Source organism: Schistosoma haematobium, chromosome 3, assembly GCF_000699445.3.
Source record: "Schistosoma haematobium chromosome 3, whole genome shotgun sequence".
Taxonomy (NCBI): Eukaryota; Metazoa; Platyhelminthes; class Trematoda; order Strigeidida; family Schistosomatidae; genus Schistosoma; species Schistosoma haematobium.
In genome coordinates this window covers 13,283,906-13,308,349 of record NC_067198.1, presented here as the reverse complement: position 1 = coordinate 13,308,349, position 24,444 = coordinate 13,283,906, and the positions used below count along the sequence as shown (strand labels likewise).

General features: G+C 35.8%; 1 protein-coding gene across 2 annotated transcripts; it reads left to right on the top strand.

The window, feature by feature from the left end:
* Window positions 1–6,161: 6,161 nt before the first annotated feature.
* Window positions 6,162–24,411, top strand: WDR1_1 (WD repeat-containing protein 1). Of its 2 annotated transcripts, XM_051213049.1 has the most exons (12): window positions 6,162–6,299; window positions 6,336–6,457; window positions 6,490–6,580; window positions 6,613–6,760; window positions 6,796–6,976; window positions 7,013–7,090; window positions 7,123–7,335; window positions 10,892–11,247; window positions 15,867–16,074; window positions 19,332–19,490; window positions 22,416–22,608; window positions 23,844–24,411. In XM_051213049.1, the coding sequence occupies exons 1-12, from the start codon at window positions 6,287–6,289 to the stop codon at window positions 23,942–23,944; spliced, it is 1,863 nt and encodes a 620-aa protein (XP_051068987.1). In that variant the 5' UTR covers window positions 6,162–6,286; the 3' UTR covers window positions 23,945–24,411. The 2 variants fall into 2 exon arrangements, with proteins under 2 accessions (XP_051068987.1, XP_051068988.1); XM_051213050.1 differs by having other exon boundaries at window positions 6,490–6,760; window positions 23,844–24,149.
* Window positions 24,412–24,444: the final 33 nt, after the last annotated feature.

The following is a 24,444-nucleotide window of genomic DNA, read 5'->3' as shown; positions in this document are numbered from 1 at the left end:
TACTGCCCCCATTAAATAGTTGTGTAAACATTTGACAGTGTTAACTTTAACGGACACTACTAGCTATGGGTGCCCAAATAAGCGTCGTGCTCGTACTATGATACAGCCTGATTCAAGACGAGTCCCCCCTAGACTACCAAACTGGAAGTCTCACATTCCTATATTTCCACCCACGTACATGTATAATTTAGCTCCCAGCAGTTCTCAGCTTCTTTCATCTTGGTGTTTGAAGTATCATCCCCGGTAAGTTAGGTCGACTAGTAGGTTATGGTGTCGTAGTAGATCTGTGTCAATGACCGGGATTAACGCATTAGTAACAGCAAAGATCTGGTAGACGGACCTGTGCGAACTCATATTTAAGTAGACCTACCTGTGCTGTATGTGGGGATCAATTTTCCTTTTTCCCTCTGTAAATTGAAGAGTGTTCTATGAGATGGCTAGTATTCACAGGGAGGTTTATAACTTCTGCTCCAGTGTCGATGAGTTAATAAACCTTCGTCATCAAATATATGATGTATAACAGAAAGTTGTTTCGTAATGACATACCTGCAATGATAAATAAATCTCCTAAATAAATAGTTTTATAGGTCTTCAGCACTAATGCTGATCTAATTAGTTTTACTGGACACAACCTGGATGAAGGCTCTGTCACCCCCCCCCACCAGACCAAGAGCTGGTACTCCAATGACACCGATGACCGATTAGAATACCAATGATTATATTGTAATTGTAGTCAGAAAGTCAAACTGGATACAATAACTAAGTGGTTTCGTCTTATTAAATATATGGAAATTAACCATAGTTTTTTATACAACATTATGAATAAGAAGGTACATACCACGCTGAATGCCCCAGACTGGAATTCCATAACAGTGAACAGCTCTCATTATATGACTACTAGGCTGCTAGGCAGAAGACTTCAGCCTAGCGATACTCAAACCTTTACATCTCTGTCCAAAGACTCTCACCCCATTTTTTCATGTGATCTAAATTTTATGAAATCTGAACTCAAAATCAAACAGGTTCTGAGGCGCATAAACATACAAAAATTCTCTGGCTCATGTGGTATACGACTCAGATTACTGAAAGAGTGTGTGGGCTTTCTCTGCTTCTCTCTTATTACTTTGTTAAAGGGTTCCTTAATGGAGGACATACTGCCTTTCGATTAAAAAAAGAGAATAGTTATACTGACCGGAGTGTCATTAGGCTATGTCCCTAAACCACTCTTCTTCCTACTGCTTACGATCAACCTGCGTAACCTTTTAGACTGTCGAATTCTCCTTTAAGTAGGTGATAGTGTAGTCTGAAGATGATTAGCTGTCTCAGATGATGTTTCGACTCTCTGAAAATAATTATATTGGACGTATCACTGAATTAACAATGACTTCCTCCTCTCCCGACATCAATAAGCGGAGAATGCCAGTTGTAAACAGCATTGATATCCCACTAATCTTGAAATCCCTTGGGAATTTCTTTTGCTAAGTACCAGTCTGTGATACTCTGAGATTCTATTATAATTGGCATTACGCAGCCAGAAAAAATGGTTCGTTTTGAGACATCTTTACAGTAGAGTCAGTTGTCTGACTCCAAAGTTAACAAAAAAGCTATTTTTGGTGTTTGCCTAAGACTTCGTTTTGAAAAATACTACCAAGTTATATTCTCTTTTCATGAGTAAGATATCGATCTCCTGGAACATGTTCGAAGAAGAGAGACTAAAAAGGTATTAGGAATAACGAACAGAGCCCAATTGTCTTGCATGTAGTCCATAAAGACATAGTCGGAGGGGTGCATAATAACTAGACAGGATGTGATCACGTTGTGTCACAATCCTCTCAACCAGAATAAATCACTGATGTGTTTCGGTAATGAGTCACTTGAGAAGACATCTACTCAAGATAGAACACAAGAGAGCTTCACAAAAATCTATGAAAATATTTTTCCCACTGAACTCGGTATGTTCTGGAACTCCATATAGAAAAGTGAATTTTTTAAGGATGTGACAATTACTCTAACTCTGTAGACACTAAGGGAGATTACACAGCGTTAGCCCTCGATCACTCCCATTATTCACAAAATTATTTTGCCCTCCAGTTTCTATGAGAAGTATGACAAAAGTTATATCTCTACGTAGTCAATATCTATTTATAAGAGGACCACAAGGAACAAACAGTTCACTAGATCTACTGACCAAACCTAAAATTCATTTAAGTTTCACTTTGAAAAGGACGAGAGGCTATATGGCATGTCCTAGTCCTGGCAATGGTGGTCTCTCAGCCTATCCAGCATCGGCAGATGAATTTTCAGTCACGTGTTGGGATGGTGAGTTCGATTCATTGATGACTCTACAGGGAAGTCGATAGTCAACTGACAAGTAATTTTTTGGCTTGTGACGTTTTTAGAGTGTCCTCGTAAATTCCGTTTTGAAAGATAAAAAAATTGACGGCATATCAGATGCAAATTTATCACTGAATAATTTAAAAACTATGGTCAGGTTGCATCTGCTTCTTCTATATGACAGTGGAAATTGGTCTAGTTTAGCCAGTCGAACATCATACGGGAGCTTTGCTATTCCTGGAATCAACTTAGTTGTGGTTCTTTAAACCTTTTCAAACAACACATTGTCTCCATTTAGTCAGGGGCTAACCACTTGTATTCAGTACTTGGGTTTAGGACAAACGAATACTGCATACAAAGTCAAGATTTTGGCATCGACATGGCTAAAGACCCTACGTATTGATCATAGGGTTCCAAAACCTTTGATGGATATCGTACAGCAGTGTGTAGAGATTATCAAGTCTTGTCTAACGATGAATCCTAAGCCATGGTGTGTCTGGACGACAGGTAGATCAATGTTATTCACCGTGTATGTATCTGTACCTTGGTGACCAATATGCTTCACAGTGCACTTGGAAGAATTTATCCGCAACCGTCAAATTTCAGACGATTTAGATAAGTTTTCAAATCATTTTAAAGCTCTAACCCAACACCTTTACTTTTTATCTCTCTTCATATCGTCAGCATATAGCAAGACAGGTGATAATAGGAGAATGGGAAGCCATTTACAAACAAGAGAAGCAACACTGGCCTTAAAACTGCACCCTGAGGCACTCCGCTTATCACAGCTTTCCAGCTAGACAACTTCAAGTTCGTCCGTACTCTTTGTTGCTGTCTAACTAGTAAGTCCTTTATCTGCACTAATAAATCGCCTCCAACTTATATAACAGTCGGTTGTGAAGAAAGTTGTTAGAAGCTTTGCTGAAGTCAGTATGGGCTTTGTCTATAGGCAACTTTTATTCTTTACGAGCGAACGAACTCTCACAGGCTGCTAATAAGTTATTGAGACGGAAACAACCAATTCTAAAGCCATGTTGCTTTCGAGGAAGAATCTTATATTCGTTGAGATATTTAAAAAGCTTCCGAATAATCATTTCTAAGGTTCTGATAACCACGCTGGTTAGGCCTGTGGGTCGATTGTTTTTACGCTTATATCTCGCACCTGCTTTGAAGGCAGGATTTACAATGGCGTACGTTTGTCTTTCGGTAATCGACTGTGAGTTACAGATAGATTGAAACATTTGCCCACTGGATTCACGACGAAATTCACTGATTCACTTAGTAACCTAGGTTGCATTTAATATAGTTTGATTGGTTTGCCTATATCAAGCTCATTAGGCAGACCAAATACATCAAGTTCTTTGATGGTCACAGTGTCCATTATGTGTGCGAGGGTTGGTATGAACTAGAGGGGAAGACATCTCTACGGTATATACATTGCTTGTGAGGTTTGAGGTTACCGGGGCTTTATCATAATCGTCCTTCACTAATGATGCAGTACTACTGTATATACATGACGCTGGAATGTTTCCTCTTCTCCTATTGCATTGTATTATGTATGAGTATAAGCATTTAGGGCATTCTATAGACTCCTTAACAAGCTTTTCTTCGTACAGTCTTCTGAACTTTCACAGCGTCGAGGAAAAAATATTTGGAACTCTCCTATATTGAGACTTTGTCTTGTCAATATACTGTAACCCAAATCTCTTCCACATTCTTCTCCGCTTACAATGAACGTTACCGACATCTTTACTGAACCACAGTGGGGGGTTTCTCGAATCCTTCGGCGTAGTCCAAATGATGTGAAGTGTAGTGAATTTAATTCACAGATTTATGAATACATCCCAGGTAGTTTCAATTGGGTAATCTGGTTCTATTGAGGATGCTGAGTGTATAATATCTTTTAAATTTGCTTTTCAGATGTTCGGTTTGGTTCGGGCTGACACTTCCTCCTTATTGACGATTACATCGAAATCAAAGACTAGAACAGCACAGTCAATTTTACCTAAGGGTAGCATACAATGGAGACTTGTGACGTGTGATTATGGCCTAATTCAGTGTTTGTACACTTATCTTTGTTACTTCAATAATAGACTCAATCCCAAAATTGTAGACTTATCATGACACTACTACCTAACCTATAAAATCTTACATAGAAGTCATATAATTATCTATACTGACTCGTCCTATTGTGAAACAACAGCATGATGTTAAGCGCTTCCGAAGAACACATTCGGGGTGGAGATAAAATTATATATATATATATATATTATGAAGTCTCCTACGCTTCCGTATTCTGTCAGCTCATGCGAATGTGAAGCCTTCAAAATCAAGTTTCCTACCGTCTACAGACTGCAGCAGTCACGTATCTGAGGCTGAAACCACATTTGGCTACATGGAGTCTATCTGTACACCTATATCTGGTCGCTTGTTGAGAAAGCTTCGAGCATTTGAGCAAAAGATACAGAGACCATTAAAACGGCTTCGTGTTGCACCCAACGTGGCTTCGACATCATTCTCCGTCGAAGCCTCAAAGTCTGTTCTAAGGGCGCTTTCACCACCGCCTAACCTTAGCTTTAGTTCTTTTCAGCCTCTCGTCTCTTTGTACGGTCCAAGATAGGTAAGTCTTTACGGAAAAATCTCGTGACTCCATTATTTTAAGTCCATTCTGTAGTATCAAGTCCCTTTCATTGGGATATTTAAATAATACTTTTAGTAGCCTGGTTTATTCTGTTTCTGGTCCATTTCGCTACATAGATTATCAACCTCTAGCAAGGTGACTTCAGAGATATTTTTGTGGGGCCCTTAATTTTGTCGTCATTTAGATCGTACGATGTTGTCGAAACGGCTCTCCATTTTAGTGGCTCGAGATCTGACTCCAACTAGATCGTATGAATGCTTTTTATCACCTATCCTCGTATATAATCATCGACTTAAATCGCGTTGGTCAATAACGGAATTTAATAAGTCAAATAACGAGAATGGACTTTTGAATACATATATTTTGTATATGCGGCGAATGGAATGGAGAGAAGAGGAACGACGCGCGGTGTTGGCCATATCCCTTTTAGTCAATCATTAATCAAAACTTATAGTCACACGAAAATAGGTTACAGACATGTGATGAGTAATGGGATAAGAAATGCACACACACCTACGCTCATATAAAAACAGTCGAGATTGATAAGCGGATAATTAACAAGGTCAAAATGTGACTCGAGTAGAATGAATAGGTTGGGCTGTCCGAAAGAGAGAATAAGATATATGGGTTTAGCATAATAACCGACACTAAAATATCTTGAGGTATTAGCTCGTTTAGCAGCTGTTTTCTCAACTTAATGTCATGCACTAAACGAGTTATGAGTTGTGAACTTTCACCAACCTTGACGCTATGAAAGACAAACGACCTACCAACATGATAATTTTTCAATTTCCTGGCTGCTGGCTTTTGTTTAGCACCATTAGGTTGTGCCGTATTCTTGATCTGTACCCATTCATCAACTTTCATTAGAGTAGCAGACATAGTCACGACTAAAGTGTGGGTCTTAAGGTTTTTAATTATAGCCACCTTCAGTTTGTGATTAAACCAAAGCCCTAACTTCTATATAACCTCTAAACAATATTTTACATCCCTGTTAGACATTTATTTCAAGACCACGAAGTCGCTTTTAGTATCGCGATCGACTCATTAGCGCACGTCAGGCTTAGACGATGACTTACCAACCTAAACCCCAGAATAAGGCAACAACTTCACTTAAGTATCTTACTTTGTGGCTGTCAAACACTTAGCGTCGTTTGAAAGCTTCTGTTCTATTTAAAGTGACCTACAACAAGTCAAAACAAGGTTGGCGCCACTTCGAACTTGTTTTCATGGTGAACTCGTGAGGTTTGTGCCCAGCAGTTACTAAGTCAGTGTTGATCGCACCTTTTTTGTCATTAGTGGGTCTTGGTTATGTACACTTTAGGTTAGTCTAAACATATCTACTTAATTGAGTCTGCAGAAAAGATCTTTCCCCCGCTCCCTCGAGTAGTTAGGGGAAAATCACTTGTTTTCGATGCAGACCCCAAAGGTAAAAAGCTTATATATGTCACTGGAAACAGTGTCGTTATTCGCTCAATTGAGGTAGTTTGGTTCTATTCTATTACTTGCTCTAGAATCCTGCTGATAGTGATATGTACACTCAGCACTCAGTAGCTGTAAATGTTGCAAAATATTCACCCAGTGGATTTTATATAGCTTCAGCAGGTGAGAACTTTTAAAACTTTACAAGGCCTTAGATAATAACGGGAAAGTACGGATATGGGACACTATCAACGAGGAGCACTTGCTAAAATATGAATACCAACCATTCAGTGGTCCTATAAATGATTTGGCCTGGACTTCAGATAACGCTCGTATGCTTGTTGGTGGCAACGGTGCTTCAAAGTAAATCCTGCCTCGAGTATTTGTTTTACTTTAAGGTTTGGAGCAGTATTCATGGTTGAAACAGGGACGTCTGTGGGTTCAGTTACAGGCATGAGCAGAAGTATCAATTCCGTCGATTTTCGACCTGTTCGACCCTACCGTGCCATTACTGGAAACGATGAGGGCTTAGTGACCTTCCTTGAGGGTCCTCCATTTTCATTCAAGAACTCTTTTCAAGTGTGATGTCACGTTTATGCCTTACCTTATTTCTAGAACCATAAAGGTTTTGTCAATGTGGTTCGGTACTCGTTGAATGGATCATTTTTTGTTTCCGGTGGGGCAGATGGAAAGGTAATCATTCTCTAAAACATGATTTGTCCTAGATATTCCTTCACGATGGTGAAAGTGGTGAGAAACTATCTGAAGTTGGAAGTCCAGCGCATGAAGGAGGAGTCTATGCCATTTCATTCTCACGGCAAAGTCCTCTCTGTGTTTCTGCTTCTGCAGACAAGTCCATCAAGTTATGGAGTGTTGAAGCTAAAACGCTCTCTTACCTTTCAAAGTATTCGTTTGAAAATGTTTTAATGAATATGCTAGTAAGTTTGGTTATTGATTTTTAATTTCATTTGACTCACTGGTCGCATAATAACCTAATTAGTTGTACTTATACTGTTAGTGTATCGGTTTTAAAAATGAGTGTGATATGCATAGTAATTAAAATACTTTGACTTCTGTGTTAGAAATTTTAAAAAGTACGGAACTGATTTCATGGTTTCAAGTCAGCTATGATGAAAAATATATAGGAAGCCTGTTTTAAATTATTATGTTATTGTAAACGAATAAGAATTTAGCCATGACTACTGGAGTCTGATGTGTTGTATGGATATAGAAACAAATATACAGTCAGACTGTCAGGATTAAATGCTGGTTAATTTACTCAGTCTTCTCTGTAAATACATCCGGTTCAATTCATTGGGTTTTAAACCACACTCATGAAAAGATTTCGTATCTTAGCCGGTGTTCAAGTCTTGTTAGTAAACTCGATGTGAAATTGTTACTAGTGTGATTAAACCAATAAAACTCCACCTTTATAGTAGGGTAACAAAAACTAATTAATTCCGTTGAACACTGTTAGTCACCACTCAACTGTAACTATAATCAACCTCTACACAGGTGGCGCTATAGTCTGGTATGCGAACTGAAACTAGTTAATATTTTGCACAATGTATATTTAAATTCCTAATTTTATGACTATCAGTATTACTATGACTGTAATCAATTCAGGACTGAAGAGTTTACTAGCTTTCATCCAAATAGACTAGTTAAAAACCATTGGACTGCACTTTTTAGATTGCGACACAGTTGTATATATTTAGTTTAATGACTATTCTAGGCGTGTTTTGCCAAATGTTTTCTATAAAACCATGTTGTCACCTTATGGCGCATTCTTGTACCAATATTTATGTGTTCAAATTAATAAATAAATATCACCTTATGGACACTAACATCTAGCCCCTGAATTAGATAAACCAACTCTTTAATTCTCGAATTGTGTGCATGTCTCAGCCAATTTTAGTAGTTAGTCAAAAACTGGTATAAAATCCACCATATATTCCCAGACCACCTCATGTTTTATTCATCGATACTAAGACAATTGGTTCTACTCTATGATAGCTTGACATTGGATGGTATCAATCCCACTATTCGTACTTTTTACAAGTTAATTCATTTTAAAGACTTGTATTGACTATTCGAGTCAAGCTTAAGAAAATGATTGACTTTAAACTTTCGTAATCTAGTAATGAACAGTAAAATCTCAAATATACAACTTTGACAGCTATTTTTCAAGTTTTTTTGTTGTAAATATATTTTTAAAAAGTTTTTGTCTCTTCAATTAATAGTAGCTTATAGGTTATCTCATTACTTACTATTTACGTAAGCCTCTTAAGGCATAGGCCTCAGACTAGGGATCTCCAAGTAACAGCCGTATTATGGTTTCCGTATACTGTATCTTATCCACTTCCGGCGTTTTTTCCTAACTCCATCCTCAACTGGCTTTCAGTTTGTTCTCTGTCACATTAGGTTATTGTTGATAGTTTCTAGCCAGTAGATCTGGAGTGTATTGTAGATGGCTATCTATAAGTACCTGTAGTTTATTTTTTATGGTTGTGTTGGTTTTCGACGTTTCGTCCCCGTAAAATATGATTGTTTTAACGTTAGGATTGAAAATTCTGACTCCGACCTTGGGTAAGAGTTCTTTTGTGTCCAAGATATTCTTGAATTGTAGTTTTGTCATTGCTCTGTCAGCTCGTACCTTGGTATCTGCATCAGATCTTCATTGTGTCCCAATCGCACTACCCGGATATGTTAATGCCATACACCTTCCAGAGCTTCACAATCAAGTGTGATTCGGTTGATACTGACTATTGTGTTTCAAGATCGTACCTTTCCCCTTACTAATATCGAAACCTATTTCTGCGAAAGCCGCTGCTTCACCGACTGTCTTCGCCTGCCTTTGATTCCGTGGATGTGATAAAAGGGCTAAGTCATCTACAAAGTTTAAATCATCTAGCTGCGTACGAGATGTCCATTGTATCCTGTGTCTTCCCTGAGCCGTAGATGTCTTCATAATCCAGTCGAGAGCTGCCAAAAAGAGAAAAGGTGAAAGTAAGCTGCTTAGTCGGACACCACTCTTCACTTAAGATGCATCTGAGAGATGTCCTTAATGCACGACTTTGCAGTTCGGTTCCTTTTTGGAGCTCCGAATGATGGTGTCAATCATTTGGGGTGCTGAAACTATTGATAGTTGTTTGTTAGGATCAAAATTCTATTGACTGCCACTTACATTTCGTCATGGTTGACGTCGAGTGCTACGAGGAGCATAAAAATTAAGAGTATCGACGTTATTCATTAGTCATTATTGTTTAAGCGTATATGACTTGATTTAGTGAAGACAACTCTGTTTCTGTGCAACTGCTCGTGGTCCACTATTTTGAGCAGTATGATTACACCCTATACTGTCATTCTTTCCTTTTCTGGTTTCATAAATTTGTAGAAAGGTCATGTATCTAATATCCTAAATGCTGAGTGTTCGTCATCACCATCTCAAAGAAAGGCTTAAATAAACGTTCGTAGTGCTGCTCGTCCTATTGTACAATGCTTCTTTATCTTCAGTTTTAGCCTGGTCACCATCAGGTGGTGACCTGAATCCATATCAGCCTATTTCTTTATTCTTAGATCGATGGCCCTTTCGAGTTTTCTACCTGCGCTTATGGAATCGGTCTGGTTTACTGTAGTGTGGTCCAGTGAAACCCATGTAGCTTTGTGTAGACTTTTTTATTGGGAAATGCTTCCCCCTTCATCATTGTCGTTTCTTTCTCCCAGTCCATGTCGCTCTTCAATGAATTCATACCCGATGTTGTCCATCCTGATTTCGGCGGTTAGGTCTTCCATCAGGATTGTCAATTCTTTTTCTGTCATCTCTTAGGATAAACTACACCCTCCCATAAAACTGATTTTTATCATCTTCACTCCTATAATAAGTGGGTGCATGTAGCACTGGACAAAATTCATTGTACTTCTTTTTTTCGAAGGATGTTCTGATGGTCCTGTAGTAAAACTTTTCTGACTCCATGAGCGCATTTTATACCTCTTTAAACGGCATCAGTGCAACTCCTTATGTGTGTAGTACATTTTCTTCTTCACGACCAGGACACAACAGCTATCCTGAAATCAGTCTCTTTTCGTTCATATTATATCCAATGGATTTTGGGTTGGCTTTTATCTTCTCTCTTTTGCGGTTGTTTGTATGGCCTTCTTGGTCTCTCAAATTGTCCAAATATTTCATGTCCCTTTATTGATTGTCGCTCTGATTTTCAGAATAGGCATATACCTCGAGACTTCAGAAAAATCTTGGCTTTTATCATGAGGCGTCATAACTCTTGTACGTGAAAATCCTTTAACTCAAAGGGTAGAGTTTAAATGCCTTAATTGTTTTTTTCGGTTAATGCTTATTGGCGAGCTTTTTGTTAATGAGCTGAGGTTGCTAACCCCATGTTCAATCCTCTTTTACTCGAGCTTTAGATAGGTAGTAACCCTAGAAGGTTTTTTCCTTCATAATATATCAATTTATAACTGTTTATTATTCTTCAGCTCGGTTGCACATGGGTAGGCAATAAAGTTGCTGCTGTATCTTTAAGTGGTTCGATTCATATATTTGATGTCCCACCTGGATCGAAGTCTCTCGCTCCACCAAAACTTTCTATACATGGGCATAAACTCCATATAACTTGTGCAAGGTTTAGCACGCTTAATAATCGTTTAATTACTGCAAGTTCTGACGGATCAATGGCATCGTGGGATACATCAACTGGTTTAGCTGAAATGTTTTCTGGTACAGAAGCTCATACTTCACAAGTACAATCAATATCGCTTTTAGGAAAATATGTAATCACTGTTGGTATCGATGATCGATGTGTTGTCAGTTCGATAAGTGAACTAAAACACATGTAAGTTAAGTTTTTCACCTTGTCTATTTCTAACTGTATACATTGCTGCCCATCCAAAATATAGTTGACTAAGTGGATAAATATGAAGCCTGTGAGTGTTGGACTTGTCCATTGTGATAAGGGTTTGTTATTTTATACTTCATATATTTATTTCAAAGCAAAATCATGATAGTCAAAAGATGATAAAAATAATATTTCAAATATCTAACAAAATAGGCATTTAAATGGTGACAGCTGTAAAAATATTTGACATAGTCATATGAAATAGATTCAAAAAGTGTTTTTCGTTTTGTTACAACATGTCCTCCACTGATGTAAGTCGTATCTGATTACGTATTAAACCTCTTGGCTGCACGATTTCCAGTAATATAATAAGGAAATCGACATGCATCAATACATGATAAACCAGCAACAGTTATTACCCATTTCATGATGCGATGTCAGAAACCAACAACATCTGTGTTGCTTCATCCAAGTTTAGCTTTGGAAATCAGGGTTTCACATGATAGCTTTAGAGACTTCTCATCAAAAATGTTTCTATTCAACTAAATATGGTGTTTTAGGGTGGTTTGACTATGAAGAAACGATGCGCATCGTCCCCAGATATTTCCCGCTCATTATCAGTAATAATTATACAATTTTATCATCGAGTTCGAGCAATTATGAAAACAGGCATACTTATCGGCGTCCGACAATGGTGGTCTTTCTTGACATAAAAGCAGCATTTGACTCCGTAGACCGCGAGATTCTGTGGCAGTGTCTGTCATTGAAAGGCGTACCTCAGAAGTACATAAACCTTGTAAAGGCTCTTTACTCGAACACTACTAGTCGAGTCAGAGCTTATGGCGAACTGTCACCTGCTTTTGCAACCTCAAGTGGTGTCCGTCAAGGCTGTCCACTTTCTCCATTTTTGTTTAACTTCATCATAGACCTACTAATGGGAATAACATTCTCATCTACTGAATTCTCGGGTATTGATCTCCTTCCAGGAGGTCCACTTATCGACTCAGAATACGCAGATGACATAGTCCTGTTTGGTGAAGACGCTGATAAAATCCAGAGTCTTTTGGTAGCACTAAGCAACAATGCCAGAATGTTTGGAATGCGCTTCTCTCCCTCTGAATGCAAGTTATTGCTTCAGGACTGGTCTGCGTCAACACCTGAACTAAGGATAGGGAGTGAAGTAATCGAACGCGTTGACAACTTCACTTATCTTGGAAGTCTAATCAGCCCAAATGGGTTGGTGTCTGACGAAATATCAGAACGGATTCGAAAAGCTTGTTTGGCTTTTGCCAACTTACGTCACCTATGGCGAAGACGAGACATCCGTCTAACAATTAAGGGGAAGAGTAAACTGTGCGGCAGTTCGTTCTGTTTTACTTTACGACTGCGAAACGTGGCCACTAAGAGTATAAGATACTCGTAAGCTACTAGTTTTTGACAACAAATACCTTAGAAATATTGCTGGGATCACCGGGTAAGTAATAGTGAGGTTAGAGGCAGGATATTAGGGAATGATGGTAAATCAATTGATGAGGTTGTGAATCTTCATCGACTGAGATGGTTGGGCCACGTGTTACGTATGTCTGAACACCGATTACCACGAAGTGCAATGCTAACCAGTGTTAGAGATGGTTGGAGGAAAGTAAGGGGCGGCCAAACCGAAACATGGCATCAGTGCTTGAAGTCACTAGCTTCTAGTCTTAGCCATGTTGGTAGATGCAGACTACTTAATTGGGGTCCGTGTGACTATCGTAACAAATGGTTGGAGACTCTGAGTGACATGGCTCAAAGTCGATCACAATGGTGTCGGTGTATACACTCTCTGTCTTGCCTTAAACTAAGGGATTAAAATTGCTTCATATCTTACTTTCTACGAACTAATTCTTTCTTCCTGTACTATATCATTATTGCAATCTTTATTTTATATATTACCGTCACTGAATTAACTACTTCTATGTATTCGGTTTTCATATTGTGTTAATGCGGTATGGCAACTTGGACCGATGCATATATGTGCCTGGTCCTACGTTGTACCTGACTGACTGAATTATGAAATATAGCAATAATCAAACAGATGTTTAATGTATCTGATTTCGTTACGGCAGGTATCCTAGATATAGAGTAGAACTACTTACACGAAAATGTTAGACAATTTTCATAAGGCCCCATTGGATTTAAACTCTGTAAACCAATCTCAGCTATCGCACTTTCATTACCATCCAAAAAGTTATCCGTATAAAATGGGCTTTCGAATGTTTCCGATGGACAACTCTCATGAGCTATCGTAGGTTCATATTCCTAACTATATTGCGAAAATACTTTGGATTTGGATTGTACAAAGTATGTGGAGTGGCTACAGATACTTTTTGTTAGGTGAAAAAGTACAGTTTGAAAGTATTTATTCTTTTGTGGTATGGAGACATATTTTTAGTATTCGTGATCTAAAAGCTCTTCCCCAGGTCTAATTAATCCTTGCTCACTTTCCATTGAAAATATAATCGATGTGCAAATCAAGTAAGAATGATGTGATTAGACAAAGATTGTGATTTGGATTAACAGAAATGGATATTTAGACGCTTTCACTTGACTGTAAAATGATATATTGAAATGCTCAAGAACATTACTTTCTGACAGATAATTTCAACTCTTATTTTTACCTAACGAACCAATGGTATTTAAATATTCGACAAAGTATGGAAGTCGAATAAAACTTGGCCTTCCCATTACAATTCATCGTATTACATGTTTTGCAAAATCTATGCAGTAGCCATCATAACATTCAATGTTCTAAAAAAATGGTGAAAAATTTACACACATAATTTTCTCATGTGTTTTTTAGTCCTTTTAAGAAACAAATACTGTAATGATCACACTTTGCAATAACGGTTCATTACACCATTCCGATTATTCAACCTAACTTTTTGAACGTTATGTTCCAAAGGAACCAGATTAAATTAGATGAATTTAGTGTTTTATGATGTTTCAGCACTTTGAGCTCCTTCCAAAGTTTTACTTTGTCAAGTGTCGACTAATCATCATAGTATAAAATAGTTGAATTAATGTTTTTAATGCAATCAGCTAGCTGTGCTGCTTTGCAAGGTGCTTCTCTAAATGTCTCAGTTGTATTTAGAAACTGATAATTCACTTCACTGCTTCATTAAATGCCGTATTATTGCGAAGCATTTCACTGCTGATATTTATGATACTAAGAAACAGACTCACGTAGTTGTTAAACGTATATTCTGCCTTGATCCTGATGGTGTGTTATCTCCACCACATTCCACAGTTCTTATATTTACGTCCCGAAATGTTGCCGTACGAAACCTGTGAATAAACTATCGGATCTTGAGTTTACAAAAAATTAGTCATTCACGTTTTATGAGTGATGTATTATTCAACATCGGTATTATGAAACTTTCGGTTGAAAAAGACCATTCAACTCACATGATATACCGTAATCTTTAGTATTGAGGTTTCGAGACCAATTTATGACTTCTAATGTAAAGTAAAAAATTCCAGCCTATTTGTTTACCAGTAGGTGTGAAAACATATTGGAGACCGGACTCTGATATATTTTTGTTCCTTAATTATCAGTAATGCAATGTGAGTGTCCAACTTCAAGTAATTTTAATTACTAGTAGTTAAAATCTTAAGTGCCATGCAAAATATAATAGCCATCATAATATTAGTAATATTCTCACATTTATATATATGACGGAATGTGAAATGTTCATATTACATACTGTTCCAAATATAGATAAGTACATTCTCGTTCTATTACTACCTTCATATGTAATTTTCTTTATCATCAAATAGGTATGAATTTTGATACCTTAACATAAAAAAAGTATAGATAACCTATATATTTTGTTTAGTTATGTCTGTTATATTTGTATGTTATCTCTTGCTACTTCTAACATGTTTTCACTGAGTTAATACGTAGTGTTTTATGGACTCATGTCCATTCAATCTTAAATAAATAAATTAAGAAATTATAGTAGTAAAATATTTTCCAGTTTTTATTATGGTCTGTTTTAATCTTTAAACCATGGAAATGTTTTATTTACTATGGAAATAAAGACCTTATATTATAAGAAGCGCCTTTACTGTTTATGGACTCACAATTTACTGTTTCACATATCGTAGAGAATAATTAGAAAAAATTTCCTTAAAAAGAAACAAACAATAACTGTTAGTCAAACCTGACACGTATGTACGTCCGTTTAAGTTGTCACACTGTGTTAGTATAACAAGCTAATAGGCAGATATCACAATCCAAAATGTAAGGGAAGATGGAGAATGAATACGTTGTAGTTGCTCAATCACTTATTTTCACTTTGCAAGAGTAAACTTAATACTTTTTTACAATTAACATTATCAATACTTCTAATTGTTTTTCCCCACTGTTTATTTGTCAGTAGTTAAACAGAAAACAATGTTATTATTGATATACATACATCTAGCATTTGTATCATTTGTACTTTTGTATGAAACAGTTTAGTATAAAAACACTTAGTCATACATTTTGAACATTATATATATATATATATATATATATATATATATATATATATATATATATATATATATATATATATATTGATTTTCATTCCTAGGTTATCTACAAAGCTTCCATCTCAACCTCGTTGTGTACAATCAATGGAATCAAATTGTTTATTAATCATTGTTTCATGTATTGAACATATGGTTTTATTGGAGCTTAAAAATAATTCATTAGTATTGTTGGATCAACTAGACGTTTCACTAGGAATGTCTACAATGAGTATTTCAAAAAAGTTGTCATTAATTGTTGTTGGATCACAGGTTCGTATTGTTTACAATATATATATATATATATATATATATATATATATATATATATATATATATATATGCTTAAAGTTAGTATTTGCAAAAAAACAAGCGGTTGTCTAAGCATAGCTGCAACAGACGGTCGCCATTATCTATTCTTTGAGCCACGACTTTATAAGATCCACCCAGGTGTCTTTCCATTTCGCTTAGTTTACCTACTTGAGCATTAAGGTCACCAGCCACTCTTACTACACCAGAGCGCCTAGCTTTTCGGAGAAGGTCGGAAAGCTTTCTGTAAAACTCATCTTTTACATCATCTGAGCTGTAGTCAGTGGGAGAATCGACAGAGACGACGAGTGTCCCTATCTTTCCGAGTCCTTACTGTTCCGTTTAGTCGGACTGTCTACTAGAATCTAGTTTAAGAAAGCTAGTTCTGCCCTTGGACTCAATGCTATACCTACACCAGCGAGGCCACCGAAAGCAGCATCAGGGCTGCCAGATACACGAGGCGTGAATTGAGGTTGTTCTTTATTTTGACGTAGTGAGGTCGAGTGAATGACGCTACTCGGATCCTGTATGCGCGTTTCGGAGACACAGCACACATCGATGGCGCGAGATCCTAAAGTCCTAGCTAAGGAAGCCTGTTGTCCTATTTGGCATAGTGTTCGAACGTTAAAAGCTCCTGCATGTAGTTTAGGGTGTGTGGTTTCAGGAGACCAGGAATAACATTCCGTGTACTCGAATCGTTTGCTCTAGCGTCGCAAGGTGATAAAAAAAACCTGAGAATGGTTAGTCGCGAAGATAAGAAAGGTGTAGAAAAGATTTGATTGTGACCAACTTGGTTTCGTGTGCTGTTACGGGTATGGGGGCTGATGTCACTTCCCGGCTGCCCATACCGTGGAAGGGTATTATTTGAGGAACCTGAAATAGAAGTCGGATTAGTGTTGGTCTTAACAACCTGGGAGCATGACCGCAGAGCCCAAGGAGCAACTACTTGAGGCCGGTCGCGCTCGGCTCTTTTGTGGGAGGTTTTAATGTGTTAGCTCCGTTCTTCAAAGGGCCTTACCGCCGGAGACAGAAATCCGTGAGGTAAGGTGAGGTGTAACATTTTTAGGGTCAAACTTTTCTAACCTATTCCTTCCTTGTCAGAAGGCAGCATCGCTGCAGATACTGGTTGCCCGAGGTAAACAACTTACTGCTGTTATACCCCTCCACAGTCAGCAGTACAACTTCGCCCTTAGATCTTGAGTTGCTGCTTTTAGTCTTACCGTTCTCCAATTGACTTGCCTAGCATGGTAGAACCTAAAGGGACATATGTTCCAACCAATATAGCTCGGTTGAATTATCACGATAGGCAAACCCGATCACCGCGTTAAGGTAGCAGCTACGGTCGGGAAAGGAAACTATTTAGTTTATTGTATATTAGATGCAATAGTTTTTACATCACTGAAAGAAATTGACTTCCTAACTTTACAATGTATATTCTGGATGCGAACCAAATCAAGCCAAAAGAAAATATTTTTTGTTATAAAAATTTACCATTTGTTAAAATATATATATATATATATATATATATATATATATATATATATATAATTACATCTATTGGAAAACAAAAGTAATAAACTATTAATTAATCTTCATTGACTAAAATGTACGCGTACTAAATTTATCATGTCCATATATGTACATTGTTTTTTGATTGGTTGACGATAAATCTAATAGTATATTTTTGGTAATGCGTACCTTTTATCGATCGATGAATATCGTAAGAATAATCAGTCATTTTAAATATTAAAAAAAAAATTTGTTGCATGGTAATTACTAAATGTAATATCTTTATTAATATAAATAATTTCATTATTGCTTTTGATTTTGTTCTAGGAAGTTGAATTATTTTCTGAGTTTTCTATGTAGAGCAACATATTATTATGGTCAATCTCTCTACTATTCAATATTAACCAACTTTAGTATACAGACTAGACACGACATTTTTATGATATGTCAAATGTATTTTGTAAATATGTTAAGTGAACCTTATCGTGCGTTGTGAGATAACTAGGTCATATATGCGTAAAGTTGAAATTAAGTAGCATAGACATTTATTTTTTTAGTTATTAAAGTTGTTTATTAAAGTTTATATAACCCATTTGTCTTTAACAAACTGAACAGCGACTCTATCAGAATTATGAAAAATACATTACATTACAGAAATATGGATTGATCGGTTACTAGTTTATGTCAGTCCCTCATGTGCAACTTAGAACCTGACATGTGTATGCATCGGTTCCAATCGTTATACCAATTTTAAGTGACATCATGAACTGGTCCCAAGTGTTTGTTTGGTGTTCCATCGGTTTCCTCTAGTATACTCCTACACAAGACATCGGGGTAAGAGGTGGTTGGCGATACATAACACATGTCTCAATCACCTCAGTTGATGAAGATTTACTGCTTCATCAACTAATTTGACAACATTACCTAGAACCCTATCCATAACCTCAGCATTGCCCATTCGGCCATCTCAAAATGTACAAGCCATGCTTCAAAAACACCAATTTATGTTTTCTAGTCCTTAGTACTGACCGAATTCTATCTATCAAGCTACGGTGTAGATATAGAAACAGATGACTTGATGTCACATTGCACCTTTTACCTATGTTAGGCGATTGGAGGCAATCATTGATGAAAGCCCTAGACGTTAGGTTTTTTTGTCATGTGACAGCAATGCGTACAAGGCATTATTAAGGAACTGATTCTACTCGTGTGACTTACAACTGTATCATTATTTGTCGTAGTTATAAGCACTATTACTGAAATATTTGGGCTTTAACCAACCTCTTGTTGAATTGAGATTGTGGTATATACTGCGTATATTGACGGATATAAACAGTATCTATCACCAATCGGAATGTATGCCTGCAGAAGGTTGTGAGGACTCAATTAAAGAAAACAGAAAGTAATTGTCATAACAACTGAATGGAAAGGATCATGAAGCATGTAAAAGACAACTGCTGGAAGATGTTCGAATTATGTATTTAATGTAGTTTTCATATTTTACGAAAGCACTCTGTAATTTTGCATTAAACAATCAATCGGTTATCCCCACCTAAGTGTTCGTTCACTACAAGATGTCTGGACTAATCTGTTACGCATTATTGACCAATATTTCGTTGACTAGTTCATGGACATAAATGATTTCTGCAATTAAACCAACTTCTTTATGATTTTGCTTATATTTTTAATTTTGTTTTCGAAAAAACTAACAGAATCTAGGTAGTACATCGTTTCATATATCATCAAACCAAAAGTTAAAACAATTAAATCTTGTCAGTGCTACCAATGTAACCCCAGAATTGATCGATTTCTCACCTAATGGTGAAATACTAGCTTGTGCAAACCCAGATCGTACAATGAACTTGTACTCCGTAAGTATATCTATTCATTTTAGTTTTATATGCCAGGAAATGTTTTATCATGTTCTTTTTTATCCCTCTTGATCAATTATCTATCTACACGATTTATGATACAGGATACTAGTTTGCAATCAACTGCTTAGATACATTGGATAATACGTTATAATGTGTAATTCATTTTGTCATAATTTGTCATGCCTTAGCATTATTATCATTCAAATGTTATAAATATCCTATTAGGGAATGGTTTATATTCTCTTCATTTTATCCCTTATGTGTCGAGTTGTATTAGGTTTAAAATTAGAATATCACTCGTTATTTTTTTTTCTTTATGGATCAACAACTCGTCTTTATATTTCTTATATAGTCAGGTATTGCCAACCGGCAATGTAATTCAGATTAACGATCATCCCTGAAAAAGAATTTATTTGCAAGATCTTAGCGATCGAATTTTAAGTAAATCCAAAGTTTCGCTCAGCAATCTGGTCCAAGCTTTTTCAAGGGAATATAATCAAACATCAAAACTATCGAGTATGAATAGGTACATGATTCTCCGGTTAACTGTATACTAAATAGATCATCCAATCATGTTATCCACTTGGCTACTGAGTCCTGATAGCCACTTGCTTGTGTAATGGGATGAGGTTTAAATTCACTTTGTATTGTTTGTTTGAATCTTCCCATTGATTTTTAGGACTGCAATTGATCAGTTTTTTATGGGATGCAGGTACATCCATCTGACGAGTCCGAAATAGGACGAAACACGTCTTGGATTCTACTGCTACCCACTATCAATCTTTGCTTATAATGCTTGTAACTTAAGGCAATACACACGGTATCCACATGTATCAATAAGAGGACTGATCAGTTGCAGTCTTAAACATCAGTGGGAAGATTCAAGTAAACAATATCAAGTAAATTTAAATTCCTGTTCATTGCATTACTAAATAGTTATCTTTTTTTAGAAGTAATATAGACCACAGTTTTTTTTGTTGTTGTTGTTGTGCAAATGTGTGCTTGTAAAATATGCTTGCCAATTACTCTCTTATCAAACAGCGTTTAATATTGCTTCTTATCTGTATGATTCCTACTTTCAATTTCATCTTTAAAAATTATTAATTTGTTTATTATAGTCCCTATGATTATAAATGATTTAATACTGTCGTTTATTTTTCAAGATACCACATTTTTTTTAAAGAACGAAATATTGTCGGATGACTGAATAATAATTTTACATTATTTTGTTTATGTATAGAAAATATCATTGTAACCAAAAAACCCATTTTGTGCTAATTTACAAGTAAATAGATGTACTGTAAATATAAATCAATAAATTCTTAAAATTACACTAATTTAGGTACTATTGTTGATAGTTTTAATTGTATAAATGAAAATGATCATTAGTGGTTTTGTTAGCTATTTGTAATGGACTATTTTAATTGCTCAGGACCCAATGTTGACACAACCCTAATGTATATTTCTTATATATAGATTGTATGATAGTTCAATGCAGAACTATTACTGAAGTGTACCACCAACGTTTGCTATACGCGTCCCATATAGTCTGAGTAAAGAATACACGAACTGAACTACTGTTTTCAGTAAAGTCCATGAAGCAACTCTTAGGAAGTTTATAAAGTGTTAAAATCTGTTTATGGTGATAACTAACTGGGGAAAAAAGATACTTCAAGCAGATTAAATTTTCTAATGAAAATTACAAGGATAATTCGAAGTCAGATTTGGTATCAACATTCAATGTTGTTAGCATTCCATCTGTCCAGTCTTTTGTGCTCTTTAGTAACTTATTTACTGTCCAGATTGGTGACGATCGCTATGCACACTGTTCAGTTAAATTGTTTGAAGTAGAGAAACGACAACGTAGATGGAGGTTTTGTTAAAAACACGGGAAGATTTTAATCAAAGTCAATGAAAACAGGACAAGCTTACTGCTGCCAACTAAACTTATTTAAAAGAATTAAGATTGACATGCCCTATATTCTGTAAAGTAGTTTTCATGATCCCGTTACGGGTGGACCAAACTACTTACGAAAATAATTTTCTTGTTTATTGAATAATCATCAGATCAGATTTTGATAATACTAGTCGTATGTAAGGAACCTTCGCTTCACCACTAATATTTCCTGAGCTGGACGGGAAGATTGCAAGTATTGAAAAAAAGTAGGTACCTGAAGCTCTAAAGCGAATCTCATCATTTATGACTGAAAACAATTTCCACAAAAAAAACACATAATAGTCTTCAATTCTCAGGATTTTCCAGTGTAATGGAAACCGGCCAATTGTTGTGTATGAAAAAAACAACAAAATATTGTGAAGAATGAGTTATACCCGAAATCCATACCATAAGGTCATTTTAAAATAACATTGGAATAGGCTCTGCTAATGTAGAGGTACTTAAAAAGTAAAAAAAATACTTTAGAACAATTACGAGATATATTTATCATAAAGTTATATTTTACCTCTTCTGTCTCATTGAGGCACCATAAAAAGACCGGAAATAAAAATGTTTACAAAGTAAATACACTAGTAAAAATAGAATTCACTTTTCCTTCTTTGTCAATAAAGTAAATAAGCAACTAATCCTACTGTATAAATTATTTAATCACAAAAATACTTGTGAACACCCCTAGTAAACTACACTAACGTTGTTAAATCACTGGATACAGTCATAAACTTCTACAGATTATATAATATAAGATTTGTTTTATAAAATAGTAGTGTCTTAATATTTTACTTCACTTTTCCATGAATCCCTCTGCTTTCTTCTCAGTATTGGATAATCAGTTATTGAGACATATTTCTTTAAAGTTTATGTGGAAACAAGATACACTACTCTATAATGTAGATGTGCAAGGGATATGTGAGATTTATTTCATTTTTAATTAAATGTATTTCCTTTCATTACTTTTGTTCTTCCAGGTGACTTGTGAAGGAAATCAAAATGACCTCCCAACTCTTAAATCTGCTCTTTCTGAATGGTGGCTCAGACACTCAGCTAGAATAACCTGTATCAGTTGGAGTCCAAATGGTCGTCGCTTGGCCACTGGAAGTATTGATAGTTCTATTGTTATTTGGTCATTAGATGAACCAAGAAAACAGGTGGTTTTGACAGGTAAGTGATTTCACGTCAAATTTATCTTTCACTAAAAGAAACTGGTCATAATTGAATTGAATGATTTGTGTAGTTTTCATCATGTATTCCATATGTTGGGAAAATCACAACTATTTTAACTTGATAGTTGATATCTTAGAATATTAAATACTTGGAAAGTTAATTATTTTACATGGTTGATACATTAATTCTGTAAAAAACGTTTCGGTAAATTATTGATGAGCTGTATAATTGCTTGTATTAATTTAGTATGTTTATGAGCAATATTTCCGGCAACAACAGTAGGTCAGTTTTACAATTGTAAAGAAATATGTTTTTTGAGATATTAATTGATCGTGATAAGATTACATAATCAATTGGTTTTTCTTTTTGATTAAATATCTTCTAATCTTTTTAAAAATCTTAATCATTCAGTTGTCGTAAAATATACATTAGGATGTTGAACTTTTAGTTATGGTTTCATTATCTGTGTACGTGTTTGTGAATACTTGAAAATTATACCAACGTAAAAATAAGTGCAATAGAAGAAATGTATAAGTCCATGTTTGCACTTATTGTATGTACTCAAATTTTGAGCTTGTTTCCAAAACATTTTACATCAATGTTAAAATTAACAAAATTAATAAATTTAACTTAAGAAGAAAGCTATAACCTCTTGACAATTTGTCAGTAAAAATCTCCATAACTGTAACCATAATTAAATCCGTTGACAGTTTACGGTTATTTATCAACTTACGATCCATACGTTCCTTTGCTTTACTTGCTTCTGCTCTATTTAAATGTCATTGAGAATCGATGGCTAGTGATCTGAGTCTTAAGTAACGCATTAACATTTGAAATAAACTGGAAATGTTGAGGGTAACGTTCAAGAACTTAACAGAAATTGTAGTAGGAATCATTATCTTAGAATTCATCATCTGTTCTGTCTACCTCATTAAATCGACACAGAGTCTGGTTCACAGCTATAACTAGAAGACTTAACTCATTCGTTTCTATGATAATACACTTAGTACTACAACTAATAATTAATACAGTTATCCCAGGGAAAATGTACACATTAATGTATTAACGTAACGTCGAGTGATTATAGTAGTAACATTTATGTTTTCAGAATAAGCTTAAAACTGGGACTTCATCGACTGAATTATTTCGTTATAAAACATGACAAACAGGTGTAATTAATATTTCTATGGATTGATAAAATCGTCTACGTGATTATTTCTTTTTATTTTAAGCGGCTCATCCTATGAGTAATAGCACTGGATTATGTTGGCTCAGTGACGATCGTTTGTTAAGTTCAGCGCACGATGGAAGCATTCGTATATGGCGTGTGTAGAATAAAGTACAGTTCGTATTCTATCAGTCTCTTGAAATGGTGTTTCCCAGAATATTTGTTTACGATTTGATTCATGTACTTGTTTCCCGCTTTCAATATTTATGTAATATGAAGTGTTTTGGTTTTCACTTTTTTTCTTGAATACCAGTATTTTATTTCTTTCGGGTCAGTTTTTAAAAAAAATTAAAATCTTTTTTAATCTAAACAAGCTTTTCTTCGCTTTTTATAATTCAATAGACACTTAACTTATATAGATATAATTCCGTGGATGTCAATGTCATATTTGACAAAATCTGCGGTTACAGACCGGGAAAATTCATAAAACTTATTTGAGCTTAACCGGAGTGCGATTGAAGATCGACTTTAATAGCTGCAATCGCACCGATGACTAAGTAACTTATTGTCTGGATTGGGATTCACTTTAGTAGTATAAAGATTTGAATTTCTGTACACAAAGTGAGCGGTTTGAGACTGGCTTCATGTCCGTCCAGGTATCTGTA